This window comes from Gossypium arboreum, chromosome 1 (genome assembly GCF_025698485.1).
Source record: "Gossypium arboreum isolate Shixiya-1 chromosome 1, ASM2569848v2, whole genome shotgun sequence".
Taxonomy (NCBI): Eukaryota; Viridiplantae; Streptophyta; class Magnoliopsida; order Malvales; family Malvaceae; genus Gossypium; species Gossypium arboreum.
In genome coordinates, this window is record NC_069070.1 from 5621072 (window position 1) to 5639375 (window position 18304).

Sequence of the window (18304 nt, forward strand, 5' to 3'; positions counted from 1 at the left end):
TTCCTAATAACTTACTTTTTAATAATTTAAATTTATTTCTTTCTGATAATTTTATTTTAGAACATTTTTAGAATTTTTATATTTTTAAATTTTTAAATCATTGAAGTAAACATACCCTTAACAAAATTCAAAATTAATAGATATTAACTTTCCCATCTCAACAAAATTAATTTTTTACATATAACACAAATTAAAAAATTAAAAATAAAATAAAAATTAAAACAAATTTTTTATAAAATACCAGCCAACGCCTTTTTAACCAAAATTTATAATAAAAGTGATAGTTCTGAAAAGTTTGAAGACAAATTCAAATTTTAAATTCAGTCATTTTTCTAGTCAAGTTTATTCAACGAGCATTTGGTATTATCTCACTTCGATTTACTTGCTCAAATTAAATTAAATTCAAATCATGTCTGATTCGAGTACTTTCTAATTCAAATTATTGGTTATTCAGGTTATAAATTATTGAATAATTCAAATTATTGATACTAATTTACTCAGGCCAACTCAAGCTTTGAAATTTAGACCCAAAATTTGATCAGAAAACCAAATCATCAAAGCTCATTGCCATTTGCCCACTATGCACGAGAGAAGAAAGTGAGCAGGGTAAGAACTTGGGATAGATTACCCGGTAATTAACGACAAAACCACATCCTTATAAACCAAAAAAAAAGCAAACAACATAAACTAAATGCCATGAACTAGACTATTTTGCCATCTCTCAGGTGCCCGTGAAAGTATGGGATCCCCTATTATTGATCCACGATTCCCCAAGGCTGAAATACTCAGAGACCGTTTTCGCATTTTAACGTTGCCCTTCTCGATCTTCTCCGTGAGAAGGGAAGAGTAGGAGCATAGCGGCTCAGAAAACTGCTTTCTTATACTTCTAAGGAAGAGGTCCAAGTTCTTGTTATATTTATCCCCTTCTGAGGAAGTTGCTTGTTGGTCCCCGGAAAACATCACTACGATATCGCGATTGTAGTTGCCGTCATCATCAGGGCTGTAGCCAGTCTTCATTCCATCTTGCAATGCCAAATCGTCATACTCTTCGTCTGACTTTGTTGAGCCTTCATCAACTGAACCTACCTGTTGCAACAGAAAATGAAGAAGATTTAGAGCAAAATCTACACAAAATAAAGCATGAAAGAGTCGGGGTTGGAAAAAAAATCTATTCAAATTATAAAGCAGAATCTCATGCCATTTCGATCATCTAGCGCTCATAAAAAAAATTAATGAACGAAGCTTATGATACGATAATCGAACAATAAGCAATGTCATAAACATCTTCCACAGAGCACAAACAATGAACCGATATGGACTCCTCTTGGTATAATTGCATGGTAGTTTGCAACTCAATCTCTAAACTCAATGCGATAATTATATAAATATACACACACCTATTGCAGGGTCTAACACAAGTTCATACCTCTTCATGGACCTCTTTATCACCATCATCACTAAAATCCTCATCAGTGTCCACCTCAGGTTGATCATCAACTTCTTCATCGCTGCCATAGACTGAGTTTTCCTCCTTAAGCTGTAAGATGAAAAATAGATAAACCAACAGCAAAACAAGCACAGAATAACTATATACATTAAAAAAATCCACAATATTAGTACTAAACTAACGGTGACTTACATTTTTCTTTTCATTTCATCTACTTTGAAGTATAGATGTTAAAACATAAAACCCAAAGCATAGATAAAGAGTGCTTGGAAAAGGAAAATCACATTGCAACAGGCTACCTCTTTTGCTGGACCATCGGACATCCTCGGTGAGCTACAGCAAGAAGATTGGTATCTACTGCTATTTTCAGTCCCATCATATCTCGACTCATCCACACTTCCAGCACGACTTGTGCCACCATCACTAGGCCAGGCACTAATTCCAAAGTGACCAAATTGAAGATTAACAGGTTCGGCTTTGCCAATTTTTAAAGGTCCATATAAAGGAATGCCTATTCCACCCTCAGTTCCATAGCCAGAGATGGGCCTTCCATTGCTATCAATTGATTCAACTGGCCAAGCTTTAGCTACAGATCCATCAGTGTTAAGAAGGGCCATCAGTTGCCTACAAGAACCCTTCCTCTGGATCAACTGAAACATACCCTTGGAGCTCAGTGAATTGGCAGCACACTGGTTCCGGTATTCCTCATCAACAACAGCAACTGTGTTTGTTATAGGATCATAAAGTGACTCCCCAGCTTCACGCCTGCGAAGGCAACTGAAAACTGTTGCATGTATGGCTGCCACACTTCTGTCGACATTTGTGTTGTTTACTTTGGGGACCAAATGCTTGTCAGCTCGTTTACATAGATAATCTTGTATCGTCCTAATATTCCTTATATACTTTACATACTTATTTTTTGCAGGGTCCAAAGTCATGTACTTCGCACGAACTGCAAATCTTTCCAAGTGTTTGTCTTCATTTGTAATATATATCATGAATGGTATAATTGAGGGATGTTTCTTCATAAGCCCCATCTGTACATGATCACAATTTAAGACGAGAATAAAGTAAGTTTGGGACAAAAACATTTTGCTGTAGGAAACCCCCCAAAAAAAGTATACTTACAACAAAATTAAGGCTCAAGTGAACACCCTCGACAACTACAGACTCTTTCCTCTCTTCCCACGCAGTAATCAACCTGTCTAGACTGTCTATTACCATCTCACTTTGTGCCTTGAATCCTTCAACTGCCATCTGTTTGGAACTGATCAATTCAGTACTAGCAGAACTACCCTCCATTGGATGGGCCCCCTTGGCTGAAGAACCATCATCTACCTCACCCTTGGGAAGTGATTGAGCAATGCCTGCCAACTTTTTTGCCTGTTTTCTAGCCTTCGCTTCTGCAACTGCCACAGGATCCAAACACTCCCCAGCATGATAGGTTGAAGCCCACAGTAGAGGATTTTCCTTCTCATCCGCAAAACTCCTCATCATGTGGCGAATAGAGTCTGTAGAAATCACAGTTGTAATTCCCAACCTACCACCCTGCACGACATTACAAAAGATTAGCTATTTTGTAATTGCAGTTACAACCACTAGTGCCACAACATTACAACCTACCAGCAAAGCAGACAAAGTAGATTTGCCACAACCACTCGTGCCACACAACAGCACAGTTACAGATTCCTTCCTCTCTCGTATTCTGCAGTGAAGACCAAATACAGTTACAAGGGTAGACAAGAAGGTTTTTGCATCTAATCTGAAGCCCCCAAGCAAAGGACATAGAACAAGACCGTTCTAAAACCATCACAAACCCATGCCAAACCATACATGCAAATTACCTGCACTAGGCATTAACGATAAAAATATGCATACACCTTACATTAGAAACTTATGGAAACTTGGGATTATGAACTCTATCTTGTTGGCAAAACCAGCAAAAGGAGGGAAAAGAAGAAAGTTGACAGACAATTGAAAATTTGATGGAGAAACTCGAGTCTCAGTAGTCTCTTGAAATAAATTCTATGAAAAGTTTGTCACATTAAATAAAGAGAATCCGAGAGAAATGTGAATTACCAATCTACAAGCTACCACAACTCCCCATGAAATTACCAGAAAAAAAAATGAAGGAATATTTGCAGATTCAACATGCAAGCAATTAATTACAGGCCATTTTCATTGCAAAAGTTTCTGGTAGTATAAGATGTCACAGCTGCACAATACCTGCTTGCCAAAATCAAGTCAGCTCTCTGGTTTGGACCCACATACTTATATTCAGCCAGAGCTTCACAGACAACATCCAAGAAAGTTTCCCTTCTAACAACAACCGTGGTACGTCTTTTGTACAACTCAAATGGTATGGTCTTATTTCCATCATCTTTATCTGAGACAAAGCAGCTGCCTGCCTCTGCTCCGCCAAGGTTACCATTAGTGGGACGAACGTCTTCCCTTTCAGAGTTCCCTTTGAAACTATCAGAATTTAAGGTCTCGTTTCCCTCATAATGTAGAGACTTGTAAAATGGATCACTTCTTATCAATTCAAAAACACTCTGGCTAATCTGGTAAGAAATACAAAGAATACATTTAGCAAAAGGATCCACTTGCCATAACAATCAAAGAAACAAGAGAAAAACCAATCATGTCAGATTAGAGAATTAAATATGGAATGACATGCAAAAACTCCAAACGATAAAATTATTGACGCTAAACGAATAATAATGCCAAAAGTGACAGCACGATAGAGAATCTGGGCAGTCCACATTATACAAGAATTTTATAAATATATCTAATTTAGCAAACGCCTCCAAGTTAATACTCGCCTCAACCTCTCACTGGACACGAAAGCGAAGATTTCTATCACCCACTAGAAAGCAGATATTAAATACAAACAGAAAATCAAACCTATAACATGCACTAATACAATAAATACAGAAAACGATGATGGGACCACATGGTGGTAAAAAATCCACAACAGATAGGTGCCAACAGAAAAGATAAAACTGATCCAAACTGATTTCATCTATATGGATTTCGATCATTTGCAAAGATCTGAAAGGCGCAGACACAAATAGGAAGCTAAAAATCTAACGAGGAGATAAATATTCCGTTACCATTCCATGACAACGACAGGATGCTGGTTTTTTTTTTCTGGATAAATAGAGAAGCCAAAAAAAAAACAAAAAAACAAAAAAAAAAGCGCGACTATGGAACGGTCTAGACTCAGCATTAAATCCGAATTTTAAAAAAAAATGTAAATTTGGAAAGAAATTTCATAGAACACGTGATAAGCATTCCAGATCTATCAACTAATCATCCAGAGTTTACTCTATGATATCGTAAATTCGTAATAATATTTTGCGAATAGAAAGAAATCGAGGATAAAATGAAAATCCATAAATAAGCGAAATCAACCTAATTGCTTGAAGTTTTCTTTAAAAAAAAATCAAATTTCAAAAAAGAAAGAAAGAGAGAAAACCTTGAAAGCATGACGAGCTTTGCATCCCATGAGCTGAAGAGTACTCTGAAGAACGGGACGCGTGTACCGAAACGACGACATCTCCTTCTCCTTCTTCTCGCCTTCGTCCACTACCATTATGTACAATACCTTCGGAATCTCTCCCATCTCTTCTCTTTCACTCTCTCGCGCGCGCTATCTGTGATCATCAAAAAAAGAAGAATCAAAACGTCAACCTTCTGAAATAACGCAATGTAGAAGAATCAACGAAGAAGACAAAAAGAATCTTACCCGAATAAATTCACAGCTAAATCAACCAAAAACAAAGATCGCTAGGGTTGGAATGTTGGATTTTCTCTATAAATCATGAATGAAATCCAAGAAACCGCCATTTTCGAAGCGAGTGAAAGGGTTTTTTAAGCTCTTTGGCCGTGTCATCACTTACACTATACCACGCATCACGCGAGCAGAGCTTACACGAGTCCTTTTTTGTGTTTTTACTTTTTCTCCTTTTTTTCCCCCTTTTCTGAATTGCGCGGGTTTTCTAAAAGACCGAAATACCCTCAATATCAGTGCGTAAGTACAGTACTTCTCTGTTTTGGTTTAAGGGAAAGGGGAAGGGTATTTAGATGAATTAGTGTGTGGGGCCCGTTCTACTGCACGATCATCAAGGTAGGGCAATTGAAGCAATTTCAGGAAAAAGAAGAGGGTAAAAGAATGAAAGCAGTGAAAAACCCCGTTTTGTCCTTGATGTGTAATTAAGGAAAAGAAGGGAAAGGAGGCTTAGAGAAAAGGACTTGACGCAGAATACCCTTTTTATTGGTTTATTTATATTTTTATCTAGTACATTAACTGGTTAGTCAACTAAAACAACCAAAATTGTTTTAATTCCTTTAATTTATCAACGACTATACAGGTGAGAAATTTTTTTAAACAATTTGTTTTAAATGAGTTATTATTTAGTTAGTTTATTTTAAATTTTAAATAAGAAAAACTTTTGGGTAACTTTTTAGTAGTGTATTATTATTCAGTAATTCTATTATTAAGTTAATGGTTAAAATAAATGGAATTTTAGTTAATTGTTCAATTTGGTATTTAACCAAATTAACACCCTAACTACAGCCATTAAAGAAAAGTATTACGCACCGACTCCTAAAATTTAAAGTTAAGATATATAAAAAAACCATAATTATTAATAATTAATATCTTTAATTACGTAAATAATTGACTTTTAACTCGCGATTTAAAAAAGTAAAACACGATAATTAATCTCTTTAATTACATAGTTGACTTTTAATTAGCAATTAAATGAAAAATAATTAATAATCAAAATATTTTCTTTATATTGATCTACAAATCGAGTTCACGATTTTGGGATATGATTAACAGTTCTAACCAATAAATTAAAACATGATTTAAATCAAAGTCTCAATCTTAAAGATATTATAAATTGGATATTCTTACTTTTCTTGTAAAATTGATAATTTTTTATTTTTTAATAAAAGTTTACACAAATAATACAAATCCATTTGATATTTAAATTCAAAATAATTTAAAATAGAACGTACATATTATTCGAAGTAAAAATCTCATTTACTTTATTTTTTTATAATTTCCCTCACCGACGGATCTAATTTACAATGGAACGACCTTGGACCGCAACTAAAGTAAAGATAGAGTAAAATATAGCTGGAGACATAAAACTAGAGAACACTCTTTACTATCGGACACATGTCTCGGTTTGTGGCTACCACATGTTTTTGCCTGCAAACTCGCGCTGCTATCGAGTATAACTAATTTTACTATAATTTTTTAATGCCATGCACAGTATATTGTATATTTTATTTAATTAATAATATATTAGAAATAATATAAATAAATAAATTCAAATAAATAAAACTGTATTTGTATTTTGTTTTTAAAATAATGATTTAAAATATTTTAACTTCACTTCATTTTAAAATTTCTGATTAAAAAGTAAATGAATTATTTAATTAGTGAAAAAGAAAATATAAAGGAATTAATATAAATTTTAAACCCAAAATGTTTAAAAGTATAAAAATATAATGTGAGTAGATGGAATAAAGATTTTTTCAAGTTCAATTAAAATATTTTGTTTAAGTGACTATGAAAATTGTAGCGACGTAAAAATTTTGGTTTGGGGTCGCTAATTGTGGCGATTAAAAACTTGAAATTGAAATTTGATTTAAAATAAACTCGAGTCGCCACGATCTTTTTATAGGTGTGATCGGACACCTTATAAATTTAATTTTGAAATGAAAAGGAATGAATTTAAGTCCACGTTAAAATCCAGAAAAAAAATAGGGTTCGGGAGTCAGTTACGCGCGAGGAAGGTATTAGCACCCTCGCGACGCCCAAAATTGGTATCTCATAAACAAGTGTTGTCTTGATTTTCAAAATACGAGTTCAAAGTAATATTCAATTGTGATCCAATTCAAAAGACGAAAACTTTCAATATTTTATTTTGAGAAGGATATACCGTGTTAACACGGGTCGATTGATGTTCACCCAACATAGCGATGAAATCGATGACTTAGTGTTAATTCGATATATTATCTTGATTATTGAAGTAAATAAGAAAACATGGATAATTTTTCGAAATAATGTGAAGCAAGCTGATATGAGATAAACATAAATAAACGGAAGAACTATAAACATATTTGAAACAAATAACAAATATTACGATGATATTGAAGGAAAATACGATAATGCATACAAGATTAAATGTAACTATAGCATCAAATACGAGAAAATAATGAATATACATACATAAAAACATTAAGAACATGTACGTCAAAACACATCTATATAAGCAATGATAACGTTAGAAAGATATCGTATATATTATTTGAACTATACATGAAGTGACAAAACGTATATCTATCGATGTTAAAGTATATACATAATAATAGGAATAAGAGTATTTACACGATAGTATTATCGATATGTATATGGAAATGTATAAAATATACATAACAAGTAATATTATTGAAAAATAGGTATATAACTTATAACTAACATATATACTACGTATATACCTTTAGAAATGATAATAATAATAGGAAAGCTATTTTGTACACTATACGTATACTAGTACACACACACATATATATATATATATATATATATATAAATGATGGTATTAGGAATATACGATATAATATTAGAAGTATACATGTAATAGTATATAAAAAGTATAACTAATAATATTAAAAATATGTATAAAATATAATATTAAAAAACTTATACAAATAACATATATAAAAAAATACATATAGTATAATATTAAGACATTTACATAATATACATATTAGGAATAAATAACATCTAATAATATTAATAATAATATTAAAATAATAATGAAATATATGAAAACAAATATGATATATACAATAATATTAAAATAAAGTAATTAAAATAGTACTATATAAATGTATGAATATATACATATATAATATACATATATTAATATTGATAATAATGCTAAAACTAGAAATAACAACCATTAGTAATAATAATACTTTTGAAAGAAAAAAATATATTAATAAAAGTAATAGTAACAATATTAGTAATGTGTAAAAAGGAAAATAAACGAAAAAGGATTAAATCGAAATAAGAACAGAATTTCAGGGCGAATTTAAAAAGGAATAAAGAAATAAAGGACGAAAATGGACACGCGTGAAAAAAACGAGGACCAAAAGTGCAATATTCTTTATTACCCAAAACGCAGCATGAGACGGAGGACTAAATTGATGAACAGGCAAAACTCGGGGCCAAATTAAAATATTAAAAACCTGATTGTAAAATAGCAAAAATGCGGAAGGGCCGATCGCGCAATTAGCCCCTCCGCTTCAAAAACACGCGGACCCTGGCCGGACGGGTCGGGTCGACCCGACCCGAAGCCCTAAACGGCGTCGTTTAGCTTCAAAGGGGGGGTCCAAAACGGTGCGTTTTGGACCCCTATATAAACCAAAATTTTTGTTTTTCATTTGAAACAGAAGAAAGAAAAAAAAAAGAAAGGAGGGAGAGAAAAGGGGAACAGGGAAAGAAGAGAGGGAGGGGAGCTCGGCCATGGAGGCCGGTCATCGGACGGCACGGGAGGTCCGCCAGCGCCGGCCACACCACCACGCACGCGATGGTCGGAGAGGTAAAAAAAATTATTTTTTTCTTTTTTCTTTTGTTATTTTATTATATTTTTTATATATATGTGTATGAAATCAGCCAAAAAACGAAAATAAAAGGAAAAAACAATCACCTTAGATCGATTCTGATTTTAGCTCTTGATTTGTTAATCTTGATTTTTTGTCTGAATGCTACCTCTATCTTTAAATACTGATTGAAATCCCTATATTGACTCGAAATGAAGTGTTTTTCTTCTTGTTTTTGTATATTTTTTTTACCGAATAAAAATAAAATCCCCTTTCTTGCAAATACCTCCCCTCTCGTTTGATTTTCTTTTCGACTTTATAGTCGGTTACAAAAGAAATATTTTTGATCTCTGCTATTGCTTGTCGCTTCGCTTTGTTTTTTTCTCTTTGCGTGCTTTCGCTCTCTGTTTGTTTTGCGGTGTTATGGGCGTGGTGGCCGAGGTCAGGCGTGCTAGTGGGGTTCGTCGTGGGGTCGACGGCATGGGGCGTGGTAAGTGAGTGGGGTTCGGCAAGTGGGCAAGTGGGGAGGGGTAGGTGGCTGAGTGCTTGGTTTAGGTTGTTGGGTGGGGTAGTTGGGCTTCGGGTTTAGTTGTTTAGGCTTAGTGGGCTTATTGGGTTAGGGGTTTTTGATTAGGGTAGGTTAGTTTAGGGTATTGGGTATGGGTTTGGCATTTTGGTAATTGGGTTTTGGGTATTTGTAAAAGGCCCAAAATTGGCCTACAACAGCTGCCCCTCTTTGCTCATTGTCGTGTAACGAGAATAGGGCAAAGATACAAAGAAAGGCTAATTTTGCCCAATACTGTCAAGTATTGACTTCTTTGGTGCTCTTCTTGTTCAGGTAGTCTCCTTTCAGTCCGTCGCATCTTGTTCCTTTGGTTCAATCCACAGTATCTTCTGACATATGCCTTGCAGCTTCGATCTTCTCTAATGTAACTTCACTTGTATGAGATTTTGGGGCTTCGATCTGCTTCACTTGTAGCTTCAGAAGAATAAGATCTACAGCTTCAAACTGCTCTTCTACTGCTTCAGTTGAGATGAGATTTGTGGTCTTCTCTTCTGTAACTTTAGAGAGGCAAGATCTGATATCCTCGATTAGTTCCACTGCAACTTCAGGGAGTCAAGACTTGCAACTTGGACCCGCTCCATTGCAACTTCAGGGAGGCCACATTTGGTGTTTTCCATCAGCTTCAATCTTTAGTCTTTGCTTGGCGTGTGATCTTGAGTTCAACTCATTTCTCGCAATATGAATTGATTCGTAAAAACTAGACATTTAAAAACAACAATTGAAAATACCTCAGCAGGTGAACTGAGGCTCAACTCATTTCTCGCCATATGGGTTGATTTTTGAAACATAGAAATTAAAAGAAGAAATTAGAAGGCTCAACTCACCTCTCGCAACATGAGTTAATACTTTGAAAAGTAGATTTTGAAAAACGAAATTAAAGGCTCAACTCACCTCTCGCAATATGAGTTGATCTTTGAAAAATTAAAAAAAACAAAAATTGAAAATAGAAATTAAAAAGACTCAACTCATCTCTCGCAATATGAATTGACTTTTGAAAATAGAATTTGAAAATACCTTAGCGTGCCGTAAGGCTCAACTCACCTCTCGCAATAAACAGGAATTGAAAATAGAAACTAAAAAGACTCAACTCACCTCTCGCAATATGAGTCGATTTTAGATTTAATAGGAATTGAAATTACCTCAGCGTGTCCCGAGGTTCAACTCACTTCTCGCAACATAAATTGAAATTACCTCAACATGTCTTGAGGCTCAACTCACCTCTCGCAATATGAGTTGATTTTTGAAACATAAATTCAAATTACCTCAACGTGTCTTGAGGCTCAACTCACCTCTCGCAATATGAGCTGATTTTCTTGGAAAACATGAATTAAAAAGCAGAAATTGAAAATACCTCAGCGTGCCCTGATGACAGAAGTTGAAAATCAAAAATATCAAAACCTGTCATTTGGTAGAACTCAAATGTCTTTTCATTTGATTCAATGCGACTCTCGTTCCAGATTTCTTGCTTTGCTAGAGTACCTGTATATGCCATGCACGATGTTATCATGATATGCACATGTTTGTCTTAAATGCTTTTATGCCTACATGATTATGCAGTGTTCCTTAAGCATGTTTGTCGTATATCCTTTTCGTCTCGATTCTTGTGATGGTCCGCATTCATTACTTCGGCTCTTTACTTCCTCTTTACGCCATGTACATGTCTTCAAGCTTCACGAGTAATCGACGTTCCTCAGATGTCACTCTTTAGTCCCCATCTGAACTTTGTTCCTACTTTGAGACTCTTGCGCTTATTAAATTTTCATCCAGGTAATGCTTAACCTTTCTTTTGTTTAGGGCATATCATTTCACCATTTATCATGTAAATAAACACATAATGATATGCATGAAAATGGTCAGGTAGGGACAAAAATGATATCTCATATTCCTTTATTTCAAATGTGGCAAACAAAGAAAGTTAACTAATGATAGTACAAATGTGCAAAGAAGAGATCGTATTCAATGGATACAAATGCTTTAGATATTTGACACATGAACTCTTCACGTTCCTCAATCAAGAATCTTTTAGAGTCTGGCTCCTTGCGTAGAAAATTTCAAGCTTTGAGAGATGCTTCAAATCTGCAGCCTCACTGCTTTGTCGTCTGATTTAGAACGCCTTGCCTTGTAAACCGAATATTTGTTCCATTAGAATGCCCTCTTGGTTTTCACTCTAATCTTTTATGTTTAACCGAGCGCCTTTTCGGTTTTCGCCTCGATCCCTTCCTTTTTTTTTTTTTTTAGATGCCCTTTTCGGGTTTTCATCTCAAGCATAATATTTCTTCACTGCATCTGAGTTCACTGGATTCGACAATTCTTTCCCATCCATCTCGGTAAGGATCAAAGCTCCTCCTGAGAATGCCTTCTTTACGACGTACGGTCCCTCCCAATTTGGTGCCCATTTTCCTCGCAGGTCTTTTTGTATTGGGAGAATCTTTCTCAGCACGAGTTCTCCTTCATGGAATTCTCTTGGTCGTACCTTCTTGTTATGGGCTGCGATCATTCTCTTTTGGTACATTTGCCCGTGACAAATTGCCCTTAGACGTTTTTCTTCAATGAGGTTCAACTGATCATATCGAGCTCGAACCCATTCCGCTTCTTCTAACTTTGATTCCATCAATACTCGCAGAAAAGGGATCTCGACCTCGATAGGTAGCACAGCTTCCATTCCATAGACTAGAGAGAAAGGAGTTGCTCCCGTAGATGTTCGTACAGATGTGCGATATGCAAACAAAGCAAATGGAAGTTTCTCGTGCCAATCTTTATATGTCTCAGTCATTTTCCCAATGATCCTCTTAATGTTCTTGTTAGTCGCTTCAATGACCCGTTCATCTTTAGGCGATAGGCGAGGAATTATGATGCTTTATTTGGGCGCTCGCACACTTCTTTCATCATTTTATTGTTCGATTTGTGGCATTATCTGAAATGATTCTTTCGAGCAAACCATACCGCAAATGATTTCCTTTTTCAAAACTTGCAAACTGCAGATCCTCGTCACATTGGCAAATGAAGCGACTTCTATCCATTTTGTGAAGTAATCGATAACCACAAAATGAATCGATGTCCATTGGATGCTTTTGGAGAAATTGGCCCTATAACATCCATGCCCCACATAGAAAAAGGCCAAGGAGAAGTCATGACGTGAAGGGCGAAGGGCTACATGAATTTTGTCGCCATAGATTTGACATTTGTGACATTTTCGGCAAAACTAATACGATCGCTTTCCATCGTCAACCAAGAGTAACCGAGTCTCATAATCTTTTCGCCATACTTGAAGCCGTTGGCATGTGTCCCATGATTCCTTCATGGACATCTTCAAGTATCTTTCGCTTCGACATTATCCACGCATCTCAAGAGTATTTGATCCTTTCCCCTTTTATATAGGATATCCCCATCAAGAACGAATCCTGCTGCCATTCTTCTGATCGTTCTTTTGTCGTTCTCATGTACTTGTTCGGGATAGCTTTGATTCTTGATATATTTTAAGATATCATAGAACCATGGTTGTCTGTCTGCCTCTTTCTCAATGCTACAACAAGGTGCGGGGGACCTCGATATGCTCATTTTGAGGGCATTATTTCGCTTCTTTACTTGCTTTGAACATTGAAGCCAGAGTGGCCAAGGCATCCGCCAGCTTGGTTCTCTTCTCGTGGGAAGTAATGAAAAGTTATTTCTTTGAATTCCTTGATTAATCCACCACTAAATTGTCAGACTTAATCAATTTTGAGTCCCTCACTTCCCATTCTCCACGGATTTGGTAAATCACTAGGGCTGAGTCTCCGTATACCTCCAAGATCTTGATGTTTCGCTCGATAGCTGCATGAAGCCCCATGATACAGGCCTCATATTCTGCGATATTATTGGTACAGAAGAAGTTCAGTCTTGCGGTGAACGGATAATGATTCCCGTCTAGTGATACCAGGATTACTCCAATTCCATGCCCTAACGCATTCGACGCACCATCAAAGCACATCTTCCATGACCTCTCTTTTGATGACTCGGATTCTATTTCTGAGATGCCCATTAAGTCTTCATCTGGGAAATCGAATCTTAAAGGCTCATATTCTTCTGTTGTTCGAGTTGCTAGAAAATCAGCTATTGCGCTACCTTTTATCGACTTCTGACTTACATAAGCAATGTCATATTCTGAGAGGAGAATCGCCATCGCTACCATTCTTCCCGATAGTGCCATGATTCCATCATGTATTTTATCGGGTCCAACTTTGAAATCAACCATATCGTATGGTACAACATGTATTGTCTAAGTCTCCGAGCTACCCAAACCGTATGCGCAACAATATTTCTCAATGGATCTAATACTTTGCCTCATAATCGGTGAACTTTTGGTTGAGGTAGTAGATCGCTTTTTCTTTCTTTCCGACTCGTCGTGTTGCCCCAAGATGCAACCCATTGAACTTTCGAACACAATCAAATACAATATCAAAGGTCTTCGGGGGTTGGCGGTACTAGCACGGAGGACTAGACAAATATTATTTTATCTTATCAAAGGCCACCGGCATTCCTCGTTCCATTCTCCCAAGTTATGTTTTCGAAGAAGCGAAAGATTGGGTCGCATTGGTTGGTAAGTTGAGCGATAAATCGGGCAATGTAGTTTAATCTCCCTAAAATCCTCTAACTTCCTTTTGCGCGCGGAGGTGGTAATTCTTGGATGGCTTTTATTTTATCCGGATTAACCTCAATACCTCTTTTCTTGACAATGAAGCCTAGCAACTTTCCCGAGGTAGCCCGAATGTACATTTGGTCGGATTAAGCTTTAGCTGAAACTTTCTCGACCTCTCGAACAACTTCTTGAGGTTCACCACATGCTCTTCTTCCCTCGGATTTAGCAATCATGTCGCCGACGAGACCTCTATTTCTTTGTGCATCATGTCATGGAATAACGTTACCATAGCCTCCGATATGTTGCCCCAGCATTCTTTAACCCGAATGGCATCACCTTGTAGCAGAACGTTCCCCACATTGTTATGAAGGTAGTTTTCTCCATATCCTCAGGGGCCATTTTGATCTGATTATACCCCGAGAATCCGTCCATGAAAGAAAACAATGAATGTTTTACTGTGTTGTCCACCAACGTGTCAATATGTGGCAAGGGAAAATTATCTTTTGGGTTTGCTCGATTCAGGTCGCGGTAATCCACGCACATTCGTACTTTTCCATCTTTCTTTGGTACCGGGACTATGTTAGCCACCCATTCTGGATATTTGGAGGATTGTAGGAAGCCGTCAAACTGCTTTTTGACTTCCTCTTTTATCTTCAACAACATTTGGTCTCATCCGTCTTAATTTTTGGCCGGATGGGCTTGCATTCGGCTTTAATGGGAGCTTATGGACCACTAAATCTTCATCTAGCCTGGCATGTCCTGGTATGACCATGCGAAAACATCTTTGTATTCATGAGTAAAGTGATCAAACTATGTCCGGTACTCTCTCAAATAGAAGTCCCAATCTTCACTTCTTGTTTCCTCTCTTGATTGCCCAAATTTATCGTTTCCACGATTCTTCATGAGGCGAATCATTTATCCTCTTGCTCCACCATTCTTAACAATTCAGAGACGAGACATAATCTTGACATTTTCTTGACTTCAAATTCTCCTAAGCAAACAAATTTCTCAAAATCGATTTCAAGATTCAGAATTCGCTTATTCATGTCGTCAATATCCGAGCACCGAAAGTTGAAATGGAAAAGGAAGCTATAGGGGACATCCAAGTATTGGAAACAACAAAAAAATGTTATGTCATGGTAATGAGGCAAATGTAAAGATAGGCTATGAAATGAGAAAATGATCATGAAATTAGTGATAACGCGAAAAATCGTGACAAAATGCATCTTCATCGATATTCATTTAAATGATAAAGAGCGAATGAAAGCTCTTACAAAAGAATTCTATTATATCTAAGGACACAATAGAAGGTTAATGTTTAGCATTACTCAAGACTTATAAACTACAAGAAGCTCCTCAAGAGTCCAATTGTTCAACATAAAACCGGGAGGGCAAAGGCGTATCCTCGAGACATCTTTACTTGCACCAGCTTCTTTGTCGATGACACTTATACTGACATTCTGAAAACCCCTTTCAATTAACCCCAGCATGTTTCGTAGATCATCTTGTCTAGGGTACAACATTCCCACAGATGTAAATGTTTTTGACAAATGAGGGTACTCTATCGGTTCCCATTCTGGTTCTCGGCCTAAAGTTCTTGCAATTCTTCTCTCTTGATCCTTCTTCCACTGTCTTCTTCTTTGACGCATGTCAGGCTGGAACCCCAAACCGTATCGGGCCTTGTGGTACACTGGCTTTAAAGCCCTAACTATTCCTTGTAGATGTCTCCCTAAACCTCTTCTCGCACGAGCTCCTCTTCCTACAGTCAACTTGACACCCATTCTGGTATTTTTCGACAGTTTTGGCATTGGAATTTTGTTTCCTTCAGCGATGAAAGTGGCATTGACGAATTCGAGGGATCGAAAGGAACATTCCACTGCGTCCTTGCTTACTTCCAGGTATGGCGATCAGCAGAGATAGATGCGACAATGTCTTCTTCACCTCGATCGTGACCAAACACCATCCATGATAAATTTCAACTTTTGATGGAGGGATGATGGAACTGCTCCAGCAGAATGGATCCAAGGTCTTCCCAAAAGGCAGTTATAAGAGGGTGTAATGTCCATGACTTGGAACTCGATCTCATAGATGTAAGAGCCTACTTCCAAAGGGATTTCGATCTTTCCCATGACTTCGCGCCTCATCCCGTCGAATGCCCTTACCATGGAATGACACGGCCTTAAGTAGGACAAATCCATCGGTATTCGGGAAAGCGTGGCCAATGGCATAACATTTAATGCTGACCTATTATCGATGAGTACGTTCGGTATTATGTAGCCCTTGCAGCGAGTCGTGATATGCAGCGCTTTCACCGAGCCTCTACCATTTGGCGGTATCTCGTCATCACTAAAAGAGATGAAATTGTCCGCATTCAGATTGTTTACCCATCTATCAAGCTTTTCGACAGATATGTTGTTGGCCACATAACCTTGATTTAACACCTTCAATAAAGCATTCCGATGTGGCTCTGAATTTAACAATGAGATAGAAATTGAGATTCGTCTTTGTCGCTTGCTCAATTGTTCCACCACACTATACTCACCATGTGCTTAATAAATTTCAAGAATTCTTGAGCTTCTTCCTTATTCACAAGCTTTTAGTTTCTTGCACGGTGGAATTTCTTGCTCGACCTCGACTTCGTGCATCAACGCTTTCCCTTTTTGTTTCAAGTCGCTACTTTTCTTTATCGGTTCAACTTCTTTAGAATAGCACCGTCCCACTGCGGTAAAATGACCTACTTCCCCAATGTCTTCGCCAGTGGCTTCAAGCTTTTCACCTTCGTGTAACGATGTTGACATCGTACTTCCACTGATCTTGTTTTATTGTCCTTATAGGGAAAGGAGATGGTACTTCAATTATCATTTTGGTTTCACGGCTCCTTCTTCGCGTCATAATAGATTATTAACTACCGGTTTGCGCTATATAGGAAACCCGATGATTGATTGTCGAGGCACATATTTCTCCACCGTCGGCCTCTTTGGCTTTACAAAAATCCCAATCTCCTTATTGTCCATCATACTTTGCAAGAAACTTCAATTCCTTACAGATCGAATGTTATGCTCCCCAATACCATGGAGCTTGCAAAAATCTGTGACCTTTTGTATCTTCTCCTTTGGATACTCCGTTAAAACGACAGAGCAACCCTTTCTCACTTAGTATCTCCTGATTCTCTCGCAGAGATGTTCGTACTTGAAACCCATCTTCTATTTTGTTGTTTATCTTCCTCTCCCATCTGCGCTCACATTCCCTTGGTGTGGTTTGGGAATAGATTCCGGTCTTCTTGCCAGATACCATCGAATCGCAAAATGCCCGCATCGATGAGCCCTTGAACTCTCCTTTTGAAAGCAAGACAATTCTCGAGAATGCCTCGGTTCCCCGCATGGTATGCGCAACTAGCATTTGGATCGTACCATTTTGGGTATGGAGGTTTAAGGGGGCCATGTAATGGGGAGATATCAATTGTTTTTCCGAAGTTTTGGGTACAGCCCCCATATGATCTGTGAATAGGGGTGAATTGTTGTCTCTCGTGATTAGGCCTTGTTGGTCTTGGTTCATTTCGGGTTGGCTTTGAGTGGGCGAGTGTTTTGTGGAAATGTGGTGACGGCCTTTGGTTATTCATGGCATATCTGAGGTAGGACGGATGTGATGCTTGGTAGTAAGGTGTTTGAGGAGGGTAATGGAAATTGAGGGTGGATAATTTCGAGGTCGGGGTTGGTTAGAATACAAATTGGGAACGTAATGACTCTCGGTTCCCACCATGTGGGCTTCGCTCTTTCTTCCTTACGGTGTCGCTTGAGCCTTGATCCTTCCATTCTGCCGCTTCTTGACGGCATTCTCTATGAGTTCACCAGATATTACGATATCCGAAAAATCCTTCAGTAGCACTTCCCACCAACTTGTCATAGAACGGTGCTTTCAGAGTATTGATGAAAAGGACTGTTATCTCAGTCTTAGTCAGTGGAGGCTCCACTTGGGCCGAGATATCTCTCCATCTTTGCGCATATTGTCTAAAGGATTCTGCTGGTTTCTTCTCCATCATTTGCAAGGTCAT

At 37.3% G+C, this 18304-nt stretch overlaps 1 protein-coding gene across 2 annotated transcripts; it reads right to left on the reverse strand.

The window, feature by feature from the left end:
* Positions 1-533: 533 nt before the first annotated feature.
* LOC108483350 (P-loop NTPase domain-containing protein LPA1 homolog 1-like) lies at positions 534-5700 on the reverse strand. 2 transcript variants are annotated; one of them, XM_017786702.2, is made up of 8 exons: positions 5196-5700; positions 4926-5103; positions 3674-4008; positions 3071-3152; positions 2576-2995; positions 1747-2484; positions 1427-1537; positions 534-1086 (listed from the first exon to the last, which is right to left on the reverse strand). In XM_017786702.2, the coding sequence occupies exons 2-8, from the start codon at positions 5070-5072 to the stop codon at positions 688-690; spliced, it is 2232 nt and encodes a 743-aa protein (XP_017642191.1). In that variant the 5' UTR covers positions 5073-5103; positions 5196-5700; the 3' UTR covers positions 534-687. The 2 variants fall into 2 exon arrangements, with proteins under 2 accessions (XP_017642191.1, XP_052882529.1); XM_053026569.1 differs by lacking the exon at positions 534-1086 and having other exon boundaries at positions 1440-1537; positions 1640-2484; positions 5196-5630.
* Positions 5701-18304: the final 12604 nt, after the last annotated feature.

Excerpts from the sequence above, each read along its gene's own strand:
- LOC108483350 (XM_017786702.2), bottom strand. The coding sequence starts at position 5,072 with ATGGGAGAGATTCCGAAGGTATTGTACATAATGGTAGTGGACGAAGGC. Across the intron at positions 4,009-4,925 it reads AAGCTCGTCATGCTTTCAAG|ATTAGCCAGAGTGTTTTTGA; the intron begins GTTTTCTCTCTT and ends ATTTCTTACCAG. Across the intron at positions 2,996-3,070 it reads CTACTTTGTCTGCTTTGCTG|GGTGGTAGGTTGGGAATTAC; the intron begins GTAGGTTGTAAT and ends AATGTCGTGCAG.